This window comes from Syngnathus floridae, chromosome 6, assembly GCF_059516105.1.
Source record: "Syngnathus floridae isolate MCC-2025c chromosome 6, RoL_Sflo_1.0, whole genome shotgun sequence".
Classification (NCBI taxonomy): Eukaryota; Metazoa; Chordata; class Actinopteri; order Syngnathiformes; family Syngnathidae; genus Syngnathus; species Syngnathus floridae.
This window is the reverse complement of record NC_142418.1, coordinates 9,546,830-9,567,757: the sequence shown is the minus strand read 5'-3', so window position 1 is coordinate 9,567,757 and position 20,928 is coordinate 9,546,830. Positions and strand designations below refer to the sequence as shown.

Below are 20,928 nucleotides of genomic sequence, written 5' to 3'. Positions count from 1 at the left end.
TTATTTTAATGATTTATTATTCTACTATTATGTTACTCATTTATTTTCTGTTTGTTTGTTGATCTTTCAATTTATATTTAAAGTTGAATTTTCAAAGTTGAACAAATATTTTGTTTTGAAATCACTGAATAATCATGTTTCATAGTTGGGACTTCAATATCAAGTATTCCGTAATTGCCCAGCCCTAAGGCATACTGGGAAAAAAAAAAAAACACTTTTGCTTATGTTGAACATCAGTCAGACTTAGATATTGAGCTGCAAAACATGTCATACCTGGCCACTTCAAATCCCTAGCAGCTGTTTACTAGCTTGTGTTTCTCTTTTTGTGTTTTAGTGTTTTAGATGAGCCTGTTCTCACAAGAATTCAATACGAGTTTGTGTGAACAGAAATGCTGGACTATTTTCCAACTAATCGTGACTCATTTTTGGGTAGTTAAAAGAGGCTTAATTAAAATTGTGAGCTGCATAATGTTATATATACTATGTATGTATGCAGTATGTACGTATTTATTTATACATACACATACACACGCACACACACATGCACACACACACACACACACTCACAAACACACACATACACACACACATACAACTCTACCATATATAAATTCATGTATTATTAATTTGTGTTTTTTCAGCATTGCAGCTCAAAATATTCAATCAAAACAGTTTTGAACTAATTAAATTTTTTAACTTATTGACATTTGTCACTGCACTCGGTTTGTTTTTGTTTGTTGGGAAATAGTCTGTGATTTGACCATTCCATTTAGTTTAAATATGACATTTTCCCCCCTATTTTTGAACCAGTTTAACATAACCATTAACCCGTTTATTTAGTCATGACATGTTTGATTACTCATATTTTTTGTTTTGTCCTCCCCAAGTCTGTTTATGTCCCTCATGCACTGGCGTTCAAGAGATCATATGCCTCAAAGGTAGTATCACATCCATTGCCATCAATAACACCCCCTGTATACCTGATTGTGTGCGCATGTTCCAGTTTACTCTGTAAATGCTTTTGCGCATCTGGCCTAGAACTAACCGTCCTCTCTGGATGCATGTCAAGTGGGATCACAGCATCCACCCACTCGCTCACGCACACTTAGACACCGCTGTCCAAACATGACTTCTCAGCAGCACTTTCAGGCCATAAAGACATCCACTGATGTCAAAGGCTTCCCCTTTCTGACATTAACCTGCCTATCTGTCACTGCAACCTGGTGTTTACTCCAGTGTGGATGCTGGACAAACATTTTCTATCAACACTATTCGCTCCCTCCTGCCTCATTCAAGCTTTAACAACCTTCAAAGTCAGTTTGTTTCGGGGTCAACATCCCTATATTGTCTTCAAAATGTATTGCCTATTGTAAAGAGAATTTCCTGGTTTGCAATAATGCTGTAAGAGCTCCAACAAGATGTATGATGTATGTACAGCAATGATTTTTTGATATATATTTTTAAACAGTTGTACTAAGTTCATTTTGTTTTCACTTGTCAATCACTTCACTCGTTGTTTTATCTCAAAACAAGATATTTTAGGTTGCATTACCTGACATGTTTCGGCTTGTACTTCCGCCTTCATCAGAATGACTTCCGCCTTCATCAGAGTGACACTCTGATGAAGGCGGAAGTACAAGCCGAAACATGTCAGGTAATGCAACCTAAAATATCTTGTTTGAGATAAAAGAACCAGTGAAGTGTATATTTTTAAACGTAATATTTGTCCTGTGTCCTTGTTCCATGTGCCCTGTGCGTATTAACTTCAAAAGGCACCTTAGTGCAGACATTATATTACATAAGATTTGAAGGATATGAGAGATCATTCAATTTATTTTCCAAGCCAGTGCACACAAGTGCTAGTTTGCGATGATCAACACCGTGTCGTGAATGGAATTAATTTTCCTGTTGTGAGTTCTTGAGAGCATTTTGCGGGATGCACATTTTTTTTTGTTTTAACAAACGTCTAATGTAACGCTTTGTTGTGATTCCACTAGAAAACCTACACGGAAGAGGAGCTCAATGCCAAGTTGACACGTAGAGTCCAGAAAGCTGCTCGACGACAAGCTAAGCAGGAAGAACTCAAGAGGTTACACCGGGCCCAGGTTAATAGCCGTATTAAGTTTTATTAAGTTTTATTAATCCGTAAGAATGAAATATTTCCTACTCTTTGCGCCATTAAATCCATTTTTATGGCAGAAGCATCTATATTAATATTCTTTTTATAGCTACACTATACTATATCGTGGATTCATGTGGAACTGTGTATTTGCTGGTTTATATGTAACTGTTTTCAGAATTCAGCAAAGCGTCAAACTGAATCCAAATTGTTTATGGTGTGTATGTTAGTGAATTAAAAATGCTCTGTGTTATGCATAACATAAGTCTCTCTTGGTGAAGAAATTCACTTTGGTGGTTTGTGCAACCCATCTGCAGTGCTCCTCCTAGGTCGCCGAGTCAGCACTAAACTACACTGGCGAATTCTACTCTGGCAGCTCTTAGCAGTGTGCCAAAGGGCCCCTTGTTTTTCCTCCAGCTACCACATGACACTGATTAAAGTTGCATCAATGCAAAAGCATGGGGAAAACTTCCAAAGTAAAGGCTCTCGGTTCTCAAATTGTTGCGTTATGCATTTTCAAACACATTTATACACTTATTTTACAACTTTGACTATACACATTTAGCTAAACTAGGTTCCATTATTTATATGTATGACAGGTGCAGTTTTTAAGATAAACTTATTTCTCATGCTTGTTTGCTTCTTGCTAGTGAAGTTTTGACAGCAATAAATTGGTAAGGGATGGAGAAGCACTTTCCTGTATTTGCTAGTGGGTTTAACACAGTGACCAGTGTTAGCAGGTTCCCTTACATGCATCGCTATTTGAGAGAAAAGATGATGACTGCACAAGCTGGAATATAAACATTGTATTTGACATTTCATTATGGTTTTAAACTTTCCAAAAATAGTCTGCACTTGAAATGTGTAATTGTCGATTAATATTTTACTATTTTTATTAATCAGATAGATTGTGGTCATCTATAACTATGCTTGGTAAATTGCAAATGAAATGACAGAGGGGATCTTAATGATTGCATATTTGTTTGAACTTTTGAAGGTTTAATTAATTGAATGTTGGCACACTTTGTGGGCATTTTATCAAAAAAACGTCTTTTTTTTTTAATAACTAGATTATCCAGAGGCAACTAGAGCAGGTGGAGGAGAAGCAGAGGCAGCTAGAGGAGAGAGGCGTGGCTGTGGAAAAGGCATTGCGAGGAGAAGCAGGTACATAGCCATTCCCCTGCCCTTTCTTTCCTTATATTTTATTAAACTGCAGAAATCTTATTGCTCGAATACAAAATGTATCTTTATGGAATTGCTTGACATTCAAACACTGCAGTATTATAGCTTGTTTTTATTGCAACTGCGTAAAGGCTCCCCTTCACAAGCACGTCTTGTCATAATTTGATGCTTATTTGCATCAGACTATTTCTCAACCTATAAAGGCAATAATAAACACAATATTAATGAATACTTTAATGTAAACTAGATTTGAAAAACGAGAGCTGTCCCTGTGAGATAATTCATATCTTGTTCAAACATTTCATTTTTCTGTGCAACAAAGGCAATTAAATGTTGCTTCTCCTAAGTAATAAACATTCTTGAAGGGGCCATTACAGATAGCAAGAACAACATCTTATTTGTGAATCAACTATACTGTTGATTATGTAGTACAGTTTCATGAACATGAAAGGACCTCATATTTACAAGTTACAGGTTATGGGAGTATGTTACGAAGGTCCCCTATTATGGGCTTGTCATGTATATTCCAACCTAATTAAATGGGATGGCTAACCATTGCCGTAAAAGCTTATAAAAAATCTGATACATGCGTGTACAATACTGTGCAAAAGTCTTGGGCCATGACAAGCATTTTCTTTTTCCATCATTTTCAAGGCAGTCAATTTGAAATTATAAACTGTAAAAACAAAACTGCTACTACAAAACCTTATACCGTACGTGGACGGTGCATGGGAGAAGGATGAAAAGAAATTGGCATCAATCTGATCGTAGGTACACATACAGGAATATGTATACATGTTTACAAGTCCCCAGCATTGACGTAACTTGTCCACCTCCCAGAATCGTAATTGCTCCTTCGTCTGTTCATAGTCCTCCGTGAATTAGTAATGAATAGTGAAACGAGCAAACAAAACGATACTCCGCTCAACATATTTTCAGTTTCATTAACAGTTGACAGCTGGTGGAGGTATGTGCATGACATTCTTGATGTATATGGTAATTATGGGATGACTAAAAATGCAATGCAACGGTGGACTAAAGGTTTTGCACAGAACAGAAGGTGTATTCATTTTTATCTTCAATTAACCAAGTGAATCTACATTCCGCCCAATCAATTATTTTCCTGTTGTAACATGTTTGCCACTCTACTTTCTTAAAGGAATGTACAAAGGTACTTATACATTACCCAAACAGCACAAAAGAAGATCAGGTATTAGATTCACCTCAGTTTCTCTTCATATGAATGACATGTGACACTGTTACTTAGGCTCCATCTGTGGTGACACACTGCCACAATTCTCCATCTTTCAACATTGTTATTTGTCTCTAACGTCCGCCACCTTTAGAAGAGTTGCATGCACTCAGGAGACTGTGTGTCCCAACAAAGATTTGTGTGCGTGCTTGTTTTTGGATGCATGTTGTCTCCACTGTCACCCAGTGAGAACCTTTTCCATTATTTTCATCTCTTCTGATTGTCAACGCTAGATGACAGATATTGAAGTCAGATTGGTTTACACATTTATATCCTTACAAAGATCTGTTTAGTGAAGCTTAATGCTGCAACAAATATATCTGTTGCGTGACAATGTTTTATTTCTATGTCGGACAAGTGTAGTAAGTTAGGTTTTCTTTTAAATACAAAATATAAACAGGTGTTTTTGGCCATCTGTTTATGAACTACATCACAGTTAGGCTGGAAGAGAGAAGAACCTTCCTGAAAGTATTCCCCCTGAGTGAAATATCTCAAATGAATTTAGAGTCACAGGGAACAAAGATGTTTTTTTTTTCTCTCAATTGGTCTGTCCCAATACTTCTGTACTGTATCCTGTTGTACTCAAAGATCCCATTTGAAACCCAGATGCTCTCTTGGTGAGAAATAATCATGTGTGCAATCATTACATCATAAAATGCATTTTTTATACTTATCTAATCTAATTTGATTGGCTGACACAAAATAGTCCTAAAAGTCCAAATGAAGCCGACTGAGCAAGTTCTCAGCAATATAGCAAATCCATAAAGGTTTTGGATTATGTTGAAAACTGCCATGTGCTCATGCTCACAAGCTGTTTGTGCTGGGCACTGTGATGAGTACAGAAGGATAAGTATTTGAGTGTCCCTGCAGGTTGAAGTGTACCTGTGTGTTTTTGTGTGTGCATGATCATTCTAGTAGGATTGGTCATGTGCCCAGTGTGGGGCAGTGTGAAATACAGTAACTCATATGTCTAATATATCCCTGTCATTGTAGACTATTGGGGAGATTCTAATTACAGTGAAATCCTGGACTTACATCTGGGCGGTATGTATTTACAATCTGTCGTTTACGGACTAACCTAATGACTGACTGAATCTCTCCCCACCCTACCTTTTGTTTTCCTGGGAGTTTTGTACCCATCTACCTCCATTGAATGGCTGGCTGGCTGATTGGTCTTAGCATCATTACAAAGCCTCCTTCATTCCACTTGTTCGTATCCCCTGGCCTTCTCCACGCCAACAGTAGATCAGACTAAAAAGATCAATTCTGATTTCCATAAACTCATGAAGGATGGATTTTTTTTTGCATTCTGTAGTATATATGCAGGTTACAATAATAGTAGTTTTTGTTGCAGTGGTGCACAGCATAAAGCGCAGAGCTTTTAACTAATATTCTCCTCATGTCATGTGTCTAAATAAGATCCAGTGTAATTCTGCACCACAGTGAACTACAATCACAATAAAATACAGAAATTAACAGTATTTAACCCCAAAATTCTAAAACTACTGCTTGATGTACAGTATCAAACAAACAAAACTCCACTTCTTTACACATAAGGACCAGCACAATGACTGAGATGTGATACAATTTGGATATTGTGGTTATAACTGTCACTTTATAAAATTTTAATCAAGGAAATGACCACTATAAGCAACGTAATGATACATCGACGAATTACCTGTACATATCTACTGTGAAACAAATGAAATAGTCCCAGATAATCCCAGGAGTTGTTATTGCTCATTATTTTCATGCTCTCTTTAAGAGTCTTAAATGCAAACAAGTCTCTATGCTTGTGAAATTGTTCACAGCTAAACTTTAATTCATACTTTCGTCTGACAAGTGCAAAGTAAAATATACAGAGTATAAAATAGACAGTAAATAAATAGCACATGGTTGTGATGTCATTGTGTGCAGGCTTGAGGAAAAATACAGAGCGTAGCTTGCGTCCATTATAATCAAATGTGTTCTTTGTACCATTAACTGTGACCCCACCCCCACTGTAAATAATCCCTCAGCCTTGTTAATAATATTCTCAATAATCCAATCTTGTCTAACCCGTCGTAGTTGTTGCTTCCCCAGTAGTAGTAATACATAGTATGTGCCAATGTGAAAGCAACCCCTCCACCTCTAAACTTTCCTTAAAGGGACACGAAAGTGAAGATGGTTCTTTTTTCACTAACTAGCCCAGTTTATGTATTTTTTATCAGGAACATATAAAAAGTTGCCATTTTCTATTTTCATCCATTCATTTGGGAGAAGTTATTAAACGATTGCCTTTAAAAAGGCCAACTTTTAATGAAGTATAGGGCCACACACCTCTCCCCTTCATGTCTTGGTTGATGATGTCATGGAAGGAAGTTGGGCGCTTCGTTTCGTGACGTAGTCAGGCATGGATGTTGCGTAAAGTGGGCGTCAGAATACAAAATACCATTAAATCACTTCAGAAGTTTTTTTTCAAGGAGAATTGTAGAATACACCTATCACAAACATTATTTTTTTAATACAGTGCTATCAAATAAGTGCCAATGTTGGGTTCGCTTTACTGTCCCTTTAAGTGTGATTAGTTCGTAGTTGCCTGGTTTTTTGCTTGAATATGAAGCGAGATTTTGGCCCTTGAATCCGCTGTAACATTTTCATTTAGAAAGCCTCTGTGTGAATCTATGTCTGCAGCACCGCAACTTTTAAGAGGCTCATGATTTCTTTTTGCTTGGCCTTGTAGCTTGTTTTTACTCATCATGCCAGGAATTGCTTGGGGTTTGGACATCATGATAAACTCACTTAGCAGAATGACTATCTCCTTAGACTCACTTTCCACAAACACATACATACAATTTCACAATCCAGTACAAAAGCTGTACCAAAAAATATTTTGCCTTTTACAAAGGTAGTAATGCTCAGTTTTGACTCTGCCTTTCAGATAGGCAGTCACAGAATGTTTGTTGCTGTGTTTGTGGTTAGGTCAAATTATCAGACGATCCTCTCTGTATGATTTCTTAAATGTATTTTGAAAACCTCTTTGACAATTGAGTAAGTTTGATGTGTAACTCTATATTGGATTTTATTACTGTGCAGGCGTGCCTATTGTTGTGGCGATGATTATGAGTGAATTTAATGACTGCTATAGTGTGAGTTACCAACTCATTAATTTTTACAAGTTAGAATGTGCAAGGGTGGTGTTGTTCCATGTGTGTTGTCTGCCTTGTTATTTGGAGAATTCCAGCTCATGATTCTATTTATCAATGTGCTCTTGTATTTTCTTGTCTTGACTTTGGCCTGTACTCTTGTGCGTTTCTGGCTCGATTTGAATTAATAATTCAGCACTGAGCCTCATGTCTGTCTTGGTGCAGTTAAGATTTTTTTTTTTTTTTTTGTAGCCAACAGCCATAAAGTCTATGCTATTATGAACAAGATTAGTTCTGTTATGCAATGCAAATCATAGTGACATCAAATTTGCTTCATAAGGCAATGTATTGTTAATATTTACGGTTGTAATATGCTAATGAGTAATGCTTGAGCTCAGATTTAGGCCCGATCCCATTCCTTTCTCTTAACCCTAAAATTTTGTCTCGCAATTCTTTGGCGAGTCCAAAACAAAAGGTTAAAAATAAAAGAGAAACGTAAATGGTCGTTATAGGGATTGTGCCTTAAAATAAGCTCAAAGAATCTCTTCTCCATATCCCTCTTATGTCAACCTGCACCTCTGGAAAAGTAAAGCAAATGTATTTCAAGTAGTGTAGGAGTACAATCTTAGACACTTCATTTGTATTTTATATTAACCTTTGCTTGGAAGGACCACTCCGACACCAACATTTAATTGGACTTCCCCAAGTCCCCAAGCAAGCATCAAATTAAGACCAGAGTACAAAATACATTCAATTAGTGGATCTTGCGGCATCCTTGGAGAAGAAGCAGTTGTAATCCACAATCAGTAAAAGCTTAAACAACACGGGTGGATCTGCATTATTGACTTTAAGGCTGGACGTATACCACAGGTCCCAGTGCCAAACTCTGATTTGACGCCAATTTCTGTCTCTTGACATGTTCATTTAAAGTGATACAATTTACACCTAAATCTCACTTTTACTTGCTTTGATCAGAATTGACTTTCTGGTTTGGTCATGGACCCCAATTTATTTTTCCGTCATAAATACATTTTCAAGTCGTATTTTAAATTGATGATAGAAGGACCTTCTGAAGCTAAATGACTAGCGCGTAAACCTTAGCACTAGTAATTTGATCAATTTCTGTGACCTATTTTTAGCCGTTTGATAAGAAGTCGGCTGTTTGATCTTTATGACTGCTTTTTTACAGTGTTACAGATAGCTAGGATTGTTTTTGATTCGGAAATGGGGAGGTTTGCGGAAGCACCTCATCCACACAAGTCAAAGAGTGTGCCCGGACACAGTTGTAGAATAAGTGGCTGCTTTATTCTCTCTTCCATCCAATTCACATAGCATCAAAATGACTAATTCAGTCCACCTGATATTGTCATCTGCGTATTGCTTCCCTTTTAATAAAATGTCATTGACAGTTTATATCTGATCTGTGGGTCACAGTGGCATAAAAAATATCTGGTGAAGTATCCTATTTTTATGGACATTTCAAAGAGGCCTGATTCCCATCTGAGGATATATGACTCCATTTTTTTCTTTCTACGCTGTCAAGACAGTGGAATCACCTGAACCATGTGGTGTAAATTCAACCTATTAGTTTTTTTTTTTTGTATTAAAGTGTAAGTCTTTTTATTCCATGGTATCCTCAAATGAAGATTGTGATGGCCTCATGAAAGCATATATATATATAGCACTACCAGTGCATTGTCAGAAAAGCTTTTTCTTCCAGGTTATTTTCCTATTTTTCCTCCTTCTTAATTCATCCCTCATACCACAAAGGCGATCACTCCCACCTTCTCTTCCTAGGTGATTTGTCTTCTTACTATCTCATTGTTCCTGCCCTCCTTTGATTTTCTCTTCTGTGGTTTTCTCTTTCTCATCCCACCGTGTCGCCTCACCCTCCCACACCCTGTGTCCCCGTGTTTCTTGCTGTAACATCTCTGCTTTTCTTCTTCTTCTCCATCATTTTCACCATCCCTTCTCTATTCTGCATCAATGTCCCTGTCTGTGTCAGTCCCTCGCTCCCTTTCCCCTTGTCTTGTGGAAGTTGAGCCCTTTGTGGGGATGCACCGTCGGAGAACTCTCCCCTTCTGCCTCTGCTGTTCCCCTGAAGGTAACGTAACCTCGCCGCCTCTGCTTGTCGGGTGTGGCAGGTTACCATGGTGACCACAGGGGTTCTCCAGAACTGGCTTGTATACTTGAACCCTCCCTCATCTTCTTGCCCTTTTCCACCTCTTTTTGTTATACCAGCTCAGTACTGAGCTGGAAACCAATCTGCTGTGGTTTTGTTTTGAGCCAAGTGCATGTTTTGTTTGCAAATACAACAAGTTGTTGCTTAGTGACTCCCACTGAACATTTAGAGACAATTAAAGAATTCACAATAACTCCAGCTTGTAGCTACCCAAAAAGTTTATGATTCAGGAGTGTGAACCTTGCATGGTGTGAACTTGCGTTATAAATATTAAAGTCCTGCACAAAGTAAGTTTTAAAAATTAATGAATCATCTGGTTTGTTCTTGTAGCTACCACCTGCCAATGGAGTTTTTTTTCCATGGGTTTCAATTTCTGCAGTGTGTGAAGATGCAAGCGTTTGTTTTTGCGTGTGATCTGATTGACTTATGCTTTACGTTTATGTTCCATGAGGGCTCTCCTGTGTTTGGAACCTTGGGTTGAGGGCTGGTGGTGGTGGGGATGGTGGAAAGAAATTCATTGAGAACTCATAATGAGAAGGTCTTAAAAAAAAATGAAGCCTTTTGTCTTTAGTTATCCCTTCTTTAGCTACTGTCCCCACAACACACGCACACATTTTTCATGTAGTTGAAGTACTGTATACCTGCATCGTATGCTGTATTTCAGTGTAACTTCTTGGATTGACTACCTGTTGTATAGCAGCAGTTACTTCTTGACATGCTATGGAGAAAGTCTGAAGTGCAAAGTACACTTGACACGCGTCTTTCTCTCCAGACCTAATAGTGCACTGTGATTCAAGCCAGCAGAGACATCTTGCTTACATTTTTTGATTCATCTGAAACAAAAAAAGCAACACAATCGTTGTATTAATGGTGAGATGAGCATTTATATCGATGTGCCAAAAAAAGTTTGATTTTTTTTTTTTTTCCATCTGTAAAAACCAGATGTAATAGCAATTTGAAAGCTAATTGGACATCTCTAAAGAATTTTTATATATTTCGCTTGAATATGAGGTTATGGTAAGAAAAGCAATGATGTATGATTTTTCACCAGTTGAGATTTTCCGTCCTCCCATTTAGCCCAGTTCAGATAAATGACATGACGGTGTGACCAGAAAATCGCATTTGCATTGCATATCGTCAATCATAAGCCGCAGATAGAAGTGGTTATTTAGTGCACAAGCCATTAAGTCAATTTTCTAATTATATTTTATTAATTGAATGATGCATGGTTAGATTATAAGTGTGAGCCAGACTTAGTTGAAATGCCTCAATACACTCACATAGAAGCAAACAACACCTTATGGAAATACAGCAAAAGCACAGAACTTAAAGAGACCAAATTTTTTACCTGTATTTTGAATTTAAGGACAAAACGTCGGTTCAGGCCTAACTGCCGAAACTGCATGTAAGGTACAGTCCACACATTTATTAGACTGCGTCATAAGATTGAGAAAAGCCATCAAACATCATAAAATTCTTTTAAGAGTACCCTTTCACTTTCAGTAAGATTCAAGAATGTGATTATTTTGACACCAATGATCATTTCAAACTAAATGGTAGCCAGATTTGAGCATAGTCACGCATGACATTCTGCTGTTAAAACAATGTTTTCTCTTCAGGGATGCATGACACTAACTGTAATGTAGCATCACAAGGTTAAATATGCTAAATTGTAATTTTGGGGATTGATATCTACAGTCTAAATTCCCATACTGCTCACAAACCACATTGGAATATCTGGCTTTGATGTGTTGTCGTAATAGCTAGCTTCAATAGCGTCCCATAAATTCTATGGAAAGGCCATTTATGGTTCAGAAATCTATTTTCCTTTTAGACTGTTCTGTTTTGATTGGATTTGGATCTTTTTAATTTCTGCTGGTGCATCATTTGCTTGGCAAGGAAGGATTAATTTATTTATTTTTTCTCATCTTTGGTCCAGTGTTTCTGCTACTACACTTACACACACATCCCACTTTCTACTCTATTAAACTAAGCGGTGACTAAATAATATTTACCCCAAAAGAACATCTACCTACAGTCTGATCTGTGTTAAGCAAATGGATCTTAACAATAGATGTTGAGGTCCAACTTTCACTGTGTTTGTATATGTGTCTTTGAGAGTTGTTTGTATACACGCCTCCCTAAAGTCAGATCCTCCACACCATGTTTATGACTGGGAAGTATGGACATTGATGTCAAGTCCATCCTTCCACCTCACCATCCCTCAACAAGGACATCCCGCCTTGGCTGTGATTGCATTACCCCAGTGTCCATCCATGAGTGTCCTTGTGTGTCCTATCTGATGTCTATCTTCTCTCACAACCATACTCTGCCAACTCTTTTCTCCAGGCATGGGAAAGAAGGACGATCCCAAACTAATGCAAGAATGGTTCAAGCTGGTGCAGGAGAAGAATGCCCTAGTCCGCTATGAATCCGAACTCATGATATTGTAAGTGGTATACTCTCAATCTTATGATGTTAACGCAGATTACTGGATGCCCTCCATTGTTTCCTGTCTTATTCCTCAACTTTAATAAATTTAGTACCACGTTTCACTCTTTCATGGTGGAATATTGGCACACTATATACAGAAAGGATTCACGTGATTACAGTTGCTGCCAGGAGGAAGTATTACGCTGGACTGAATTGACCTCATGTGATGCACATTTGATTTTAGATCATTCTGAGCACTTACAAAGTGGCCATTTACAATCACTGAACCTTAAACTGCCAATCGGTCTAACTTTTTGGTGCACATTCCTTAAATTATAAGTAGAATTTCACGACATTTAATTTATTTTAACTTCGTTTGAAGAAATAAACCAAACACATCCACTAAGACATTGGACATGGACAATGTTATTTTATATTCTTCCACCTGGTTGTGTCAGTTAACAAGGGCAATGAAATGGTACCATCTTTTAATTTGGCTGTTAAAGTACAATTATTTTATCAAGCCATTCATTAGGGCCACTCAAGGAAGGCTGAAAGTCATCCATCCATCCATCCATCCATCCATCCATCCATCCATCCATCCATCCATCCATCCATCCATCCATCCATCCATCCATCCATCCATCCATCCATCCATCCATCCATCCATCCATCCATCCATCCATCCATCCATCCATCCATCCATCCATCCATCCATCCATCCATCCATCCATCCATCCATCCATCCATCCATCCATCCATCCATCCATCCATCCATCCATCCATCCATCCATCCATCCATCCATCCATCCATTTTCAACACCGCTTATCCAGTTCAGGGTCGCTCTAGTCTACCCCAGCTGACATCAGGCGAAAGGCACAAGACACCATGAACTCGTCACCAGCCAGTCACAGTGTATGTGCTGTGAGACGAACAAGCAGCCACACCCACATGCACACCGCCACAAGCGGAAATTGATCCCGCGCACGTCAGGCCTATATACGTATATATGTACGGTCTACACCATCAGCAACTTCGGCTGAAAGTTCAAAGCTGCCGAATTAATCAGGGTTCATTGTTTATGTTTTCTTTTAAGTGCCAGAGAATTGGAGCTCGAGGACCGCCAGAGTCGATTACAGCAGGAACTAAGGGAGCGAATGGCTGTGGAAGGTGAGTTTATGGCTGTTTGCCCAGTCTTGTAAATCCGAGTGGCCCTCTAATGCAATTATATTCACCTCTTTTTATGAAGTACTGCAAGGCTACAGTAAATTGTATGTTTTAGAATTCATTCATGCTATAATTACAAGCACGTAAGAGTGCACAACAATTGTTTGTCTGCCAACCCCAAGAAGAAGTGGTTGCATGCATGTGGACACTTAACGAAAGTGTGGTATGTTCAAATAAATTACCAGTAGCAACTCTTGCGGTAAGATCAGATTGTGCACACCAACACAATTAGCCATGTCCATGTCTCGGCATCACACTTAAGTCCTACTCAGGTAAAACAATAAACTGTCCTTGTCAATGAGCTCGCCTTTATTTAAAGATGACCTAAGACTGTTGGTCAACTACAATGCATGCACTCCAATACAGTGTTAGTTTGCTGCACTTAACATTACATGAAGAATTAATGAAGGTTAATGTAACTTTACCAATACTGCTCTGGAGTAGCATCTTCCGCAAATATGCCTTTACGGCACTGCAGCAGAAGCTTGGATGTAACATTGCACATTACACTCCATTCACAATGTGCTCAAAAACAGCGTACATTCATTCCAATGTATATTTTAGTCACATGTGCCAAAGAGGCCTATTCTAACAATTGTTCATTTACCTTGTTCTTTTTCAGACCACCTGAAGACTGAGAAGGAACTTGCACAGGAGAAGCAGATCTTAAATGAGATGCTCGATGTTGTGGAGCAGCGCGATGCCCTGGTGGCACTCCTGGAGGAGCAGAGGCTTCGAGAGAAAGCGGAAGACAAGGACCTGGAGGCTGTGATGCTCTCAAAAGGCTTCAACCTTAATTGGGTTTAACAAGAGTGAACTAATTGCGCCAACAGGTCTGAGGTTGAAATGACCTGAAGCGTCTCAGGCTTCTTTGATCAGCATAGCGCGGCGAACATGAAAAAAGGCAGTTCGTCGGAATCTGTCACACCTACAGCGATGAATGTGTACAGATTCCCAGCAAACATACACTCGCACACAGTAGCCTGCGGTGTTTACACAGCCTCAGCCCACAGGCAGTTCTACTTAATCACTTTTCAGGTTTGGACTGTCACCGTGGGTAGAAAGACGGTACTTTAGCAATTCATCATTGCAGCCTTGAAATGCTGGCTCTTTTGGAGCATGTTCAAAGACTTGTCGGGTCGGCAATGATCTAAAGGGAATAATGCAGTCTGGTCCTGCTGATGTAAAGGAAACTTAAAGAAATGTGTTTTGTAAATAAGTTGTGTAGATGCAGTAACATTTTACAGCAGATCAAGATCCTCCGCCAAAAAGGAAGGCTTCTGAAATTGCCTTCCACCACATTGACTTCTTCCTAATGAACCACAAAGACAAAATAATGTTTCTTTCGTTTTAGCATAGTGTTTTGTGGGGCCACACTAAGAGTCGATCAAACATAGTATTTTAATGTATTTATGATATTTTATCAAACGTCATCACTTTGCACTCGCACTGGTGTCACAATTATAGAGCGGCCGTATATATGTGCCCACCTGCACGCCGACACCAGGAGGGGAGCTGGATTCGACTGCCGGGGCGACATGTTTCCTCTGCAGAAAGCCTCCAGTGACCGTGACAAACAATGAGAGACCCCCCCATCGGCATCATGACAAGCTAGGAAGGAATGTACTGGCAATTCTGGTAAATCGTGAGCCTAAGGGCAGTGTGCCTTTGAGGCTCCAGGACTCCCCCTCAGCCCTTCACAAATAGACCCTAAGAAAACTTAGAGGGAGGGAAACTAATGGCTACAATATCATGTTCCTGGCAAACAGGGCTGCAGTTGGAAAAGTAGCCTAATTAGTGAACACTGCATCCATGACAAATACCTTTTATTTTGTCCCTGACTGCAAGGACACAGAATACACACGTAAGCCCATTTGATAGAAGAGTGTAATGGTTCACCATGCTCATATTGACCTTTTCCCTTGTGTCTGCTTTTTATTATCCCTGAAATTTGTTTCTGACCATTCAACCCAATCTGGAGAGGTAGTGGGCAGTCGGGACCGGAGGGAAACTCACAGAAGCAAGGGGAGTACATGCAAACTCCAAACCCCCAAAGTCGGTTGTTAAATCAACAGGGCTCCATGCTGTTTGGCCCTGGTCCGCCATATCTGTAGAGGTTTATTGTAATTCTGAAGCTCCTCAGACGACTGATCTCTTTTATTTTAGTGATTTTTAATATTGAAGGACCCCGTGGAGTCTGTATACCATGGGATAAAAATGTGGATGACATTACAGGGTAGTAAGATATTACTATTTGCAACTGTTTTCCTTAGTTCACGTGATTATACATGGTTGTATGCCATTTTATTGATTCAGTGGTCTTCGTGGTTTGCTTGCAAGCTCTTCCAAAAACAGAATTTCAATTTAATGAAATTTTATTTTAAATCAAAATATAGTGTGTCTTGACTTACAAATATTTTGACTCGGAATCGATTGTGTCTGCAAGTTGAGGACTTACCTGTATTTACATCTAGATGTGTTAAACAACTTAGGACAGAGCACCTTTTGTTTAAATCCACACACATTTTAAGTGGGCAAAGGTATTATTAAATTAACTAACAGTAAATAACACGATGGAATGCTGGGTAGCATGTCCATCTCGCAGTTCAGAAGTGCAGCCTATGTGGAGTTTGCATGTACGTGGGTTTCCCTCTGGGTGCTCCGGTTTCCTCCCACATCCCAAAGACATGCATGGAATTTGTATTACCCTTACTTGCAATAACTGCATCAAGTGGGCAACCCATTCATTTCACCAGACTGTTTTCATCTCGAAATGCTTTTCCTAGCCTTTACTGCATCATCTCAATGTTATTGTTTGTTTCTTCAGGAGGGGAAATACATGCACCATTGGGCTAAGTTTCTGGTGATTGACTTTCGGTTAGTCTAAGACCTTCAAATTCTCCCCTGATGAAGTACATTGTTGTGTTGGCTTTGTGTCTTGCTTCATTATCTTATTGCATGATGAAGCTTCTCCCGATTAGATGAATTTCTCTGTAAATTTACACAAAATGGTTTTGTAGACTTCACACATCACATATGTATACAGTACACATATATACACAAACTCTAGTTATAGCACACTGCTTTTCTCTCGTAGTCCAAACTGAGACTCAATGATTATTAATAGTCCAGGGTTCAGTCAGATGGGATAGGATTTAATTTCTCAGAGACCTTGAAAAAGCTATGAACTGTATACAAAATGAATGAAAGGATGATTTCAGGGAAGTTACGGCGTTTGTACATTCATTCATATGTCCCAAATAAAATATAAAGTGAAAACATGAGCGTTTCACGTGATCAACAGTGATGGGCCCACCTCTTGATAGGAAATTCACTATATCACACTGATAGCTAATGTTTACAAATATACATGTCTTTTTTTTTTTTTTTTTTTTTTTTGTCTCCTACGATGACAAATGAGGAGATTCAGCAACTGGCAGTGTTCATACAGTACAACAGATGCCTTGTTCTGTTTTTATTCTATCCTTTCGCAAGGGTTAATGTTTCAGTGGACATTTTTTAAGGGTCTGTAAAACAAAATATTTTATTTGAGGTTCTGGAGCAATGCATATGCTGTGAATATTTTGCATCTAATTGAAAATTTGAAATATCCCTGACAGGTTTGGTCATTGTTTTACAGCACATAGAGGACACATTCTATAGTATATGTGCAATGAGTTGGCATAAAGTTACACGAGCCTTTGGTGTGTAGATTGTGAGTGTGATGTGTGACATGATTGTACTGATATTTATTAATGTGTGAAAACTGTATTATATGTAAAGAATAATTTTTAAACTGTTCTGTTGGCGCACGACTTATGTAAATGCTTTGTGTAGCTGCTTATGGGTGTTGGATGTATGCTGCAAACAGCAATAAAACAATGCAGTTGTCTTTCTAATTTTTTGGAAATAGTCACTTAACTCTTGTGGTTTAGACTTTTCAGGAAAACATTCAGACAAGTTGACTGGTTGACATTTTTGTGGGCATGTTGCCTTAAGTTTATGGCAGTGTGTTACGGCACACTTACCTTCTATGAACTAACTCGTGAAAAGTTCATACTTTAGGGACTTTTGACTACGTAGAATAAATTTGTCACAAAATATATCTATTGCAAAGTGAAATTAATGACAAATTATTTAAAAAAAAATGCAAAACATTTTGCATGTAAAATTAAACACGTTTATTTACTAGGTTATTGCTTTGAATATCCAAATTTAAATTAAGAATGTCACCACTGGACAATATTATCTTTGCACAAGACAAGCACTTAATCTCTAGCTATAAATCTGATTGGAGGTTGTTGTTTTTTTCCAGAGAATGGATAAAGGGATAATAAAGATTCAATCACAACATATCTGACTGAATTTATTATCCACAGTTTGTAAATTTTAGTTATGGATCTTATAATAGCATCGACAAAGGATTTTTGAGAAATATAGGCACGTTTAAGGCGGACCTTGTTATAGATTTTGTCAATTAATGAAGTGTACCTAATTTCGTGTCCGGTGGGTGGCTATTTTACGAATTGCACTTAGATTGAAAGGTTGCGTTTCCTACAAGTTTTTCGGTGCGTGTCGTTTTAACTTGACTTAGGAAAGACTAGTGATGTGCATTCCGGTTCTTTTAACTGAAACGAATCTTTAGAATCAGTTCACTCAAAAGATTCGTTCAAACGAATCATCCCCCCCTCCACATACACACTGATCCGTTTTTTTTTGTTTGTTTTTTTGGTTTTTTAATTCAATAACACACACAACTAAGCAATACACCTCACAATACACAAGTCAAAAAAACAATCAAGTAACACAAGTTAATGTCGACACGGCAACGCACACATTTTTCTCTATATTACAACATCCCGTGGAAACAACCCATATACATCAATACAATACAACTGCACAACCCCCCCCCCCCCCCCCCCCCAGAAAAAAAATACTATATATAATAATTGCTCGGGTAATTCACACGTTTCTTTCTATAATACGACACCTACACATTGATTCATTGGCAACAGTCTCCCTCGTATTGGCTCGTGAGTGAACAATTCGTTCAAAGAAACGAATCTTTTCAGTGAACGAGAGTGACTCACTTTAGGAAGTGATTCGTTCTTTTTCTGTTCATATGATTCAACCAGTAGGTGTCGGTAATGCGCTGTGACCTTTGACCACGATATTTCCCTAATAAAGTGGCCTGGTATTAGGTACACTTGAAAATGGCGGTGTACCTAATGGAGTGTCCGTGCGATTCCCTCGTTAAGTGCACCTGCGTGAAAAGTTTTAGCTCCTGTATAACGTGAAAATGACCAAAAACTTTTCACGCAGGTGCACTTAACGAGGGAATCTTGGAAAACATGTTGGAATGCGGCCCCGAGGACTAGACTTGACGCCTGTGACCTTTGACCATGATATTTCCCTAATAAAGTGGCCTGGTATTAGGTACACTTGAAAATGGTGGCGTACCTAATGGAGTGTCCGTGTGATTCCCTCGTTAAGTGCACCTGCGTGAAAAGTTTTAGCTCCTGCAGAATGTGAAAATGACCAAAAACTTTTCACGCAGGTGCACTTAACGAGGGACACTTGGAAATAATGTTGGAATGCGGCCCTGAGGACTAGAGCTTGACACCTGAGACCTTTGACCATAATATTTCCCTAATAAAGTGGCCTGTTATTCGGTACACTTGAAAATGGCGGTGTACCTAATGGTGTGTCCAAGTGACATCACAGATCAAACAGCCAATCAGAAAGTGGGGGTGAGGGCGGGTGTGGCACTTTTCACTTAAACCAGGGGTGTCGACCTCCAGTCCTCGAGGGGGCGCGTTCCAATATGTTTTCCAAGTTACCCTCGTTAAACACACCTGCGTGAAAAGATTTTGTTCATTTTCACGTTCTGCTGAGCCCAACTTTTCACACAGGTGCACTTAACGAGGGAATCTTGGAAAACATGTTGGAATGCGGCCCCGAGGACTAGAGCTTGACATCTGTGACCTTTGACAATGATATTTCCCTAATATAGTGGCCTGTTATTAGGTACAATTGAAAAGAGTGCAGACGGGGCCACCTTATGTATTTATACATAAATACTAGCATTTGTTTACATACGTGCACGCATACAAAGCCAGGTTCCAATTCTAAAACATTCAGGTATATGCACACACCTGGGATCGAACCAAGTTCTTACCAAGCAAGAGCTCATGTCACTAACCAGTCAGCTATGTCGACCTGGGAGCCCTCGGCTGTCTGCACTCTTTTGTACTAGTGATGTTCATTCCAGTTCTGCACAATGTTTAGAATTGGTTCACTCAAAAGATTTGTTCAAAAGAATTGTTCACCGAATCGTTCGCTACACTTTCTTATTTGTTTATTCTTTTTTTTTTTAAACTCGTGTAGTGTACCCATTGAAGTGTCCATGAGGTGTACCTAATCACAGGCCACTTCATTAGGGAAAAAGCTTCAGTGAAAGTGAAAAGTGCCGCACCCGCCCTCGCCCCCACATCCTTATTGGCTGTTTGATCTGTGACGTCATTCGGACACTCCATTAGGTACACCGCCATTTTCAGGTGTACCTAATCACAGACCACTTCTTTAGGGAAAAATCATGGTCAACGCTTAACTGAAAGTGAAAAGTGCCCCACCCGCCCTCACCCCCACTTATACCGAATGTGTTTGTGTTTGAATAAAAAGTTGAGAAAAAAAAAATCCGTTATGCTGAGATTTGTTATTTTGGGGGACACCAACTCCTACAACAACATAAAACACATATTGTTATATAAAGCAGTTAACCAAATGTCAGATTTTTATGTTTTAATTGGCAAATATAAAATCAAGCAATAAAACACCAGACAAGTTTTAACATAAATATTTATTTTAAAATAATAATAATAATATTAAAAGTAAATTTCAAACCAGCAATCTAATGTGAAATTGCAGTAGATATATTGGATAACAATATTTAGGCGTATATATGCATACACGTTATTTAAAAACTACTATAAATGTTATAAAATCAAGATTACCCAAAGAGAAGCATAATCTCCCCGTTGTTGCATAATGGCGCATCCCTTCATCCAATAAAGTTAGCCCTTAGCTTGGAGAAAACGCGCATAAAAGAAGTGGTGTTTCAGTGAGTGGTTCTTTCTTTCCTTGGCAAATCGTGAATCGACATTCTGGCTTACACAGTTCGCGCCAGGAGGGAGACGCAACACGTTCACTGACTGATCCGTTGATGCACGGGAATGAAGGCAGTTCACCCATTGACTCGTTCGCGAACGGGAAAGTCAGGATTCGTTCCCTCACTGATCCGTTCTCACTCACAGACCTATCCGTTCAATTGGTGAACTGTTAATGCAATTCACGACTCGCTCGTGAACGGGAAGTTACGTCATTTTCTTCTTCGTTTTGTTTTACGGC

General features: G+C 38.8%; 1 protein-coding gene across 3 annotated transcripts in view; it reads left to right on the top strand.

Moving 5' to 3' along the window:
* mical3a (microtubule associated monooxygenase, calponin and LIM domain containing 3a) overlaps positions 1-17,420 on the top strand; it is a 51,783-nt gene extending 34,363 nt beyond the window's left edge. For 2 of the 3 annotated variants that reach the window (XM_088378049.1, XM_088378050.1), the window contains 8 exons: positions 888-938; positions 1,998-2,105; positions 3,190-3,283; positions 4,461-4,511; positions 5,547-5,597; positions 12,210-12,309; positions 13,391-13,464; positions 14,144-17,420. In XM_088378049.1, coding sequence (XP_088234175.1) covers positions 888-938; positions 1,998-2,105; positions 3,190-3,283; positions 4,461-4,511; positions 5,547-5,597; positions 12,210-12,309; positions 13,391-13,464; positions 14,144-14,328 — 714 coding nt within the window. In that variant the 3' untranslated portion in view covers positions 14,329-17,420. Of the gene's footprint in view, positions 1-887; positions 939-1,997; positions 2,106-3,189; positions 3,284-4,460; positions 4,512-5,546; positions 5,598-9,683; positions 9,783-12,209; positions 12,310-13,390; positions 13,465-14,143 lie in introns of all 3 variants that reach the window. The other variant, XM_088378051.1, reaches the window with a different exon arrangement.
* The last annotated feature ends 3,508 nt before the right edge of the window (positions 17,421-20,928 follow it).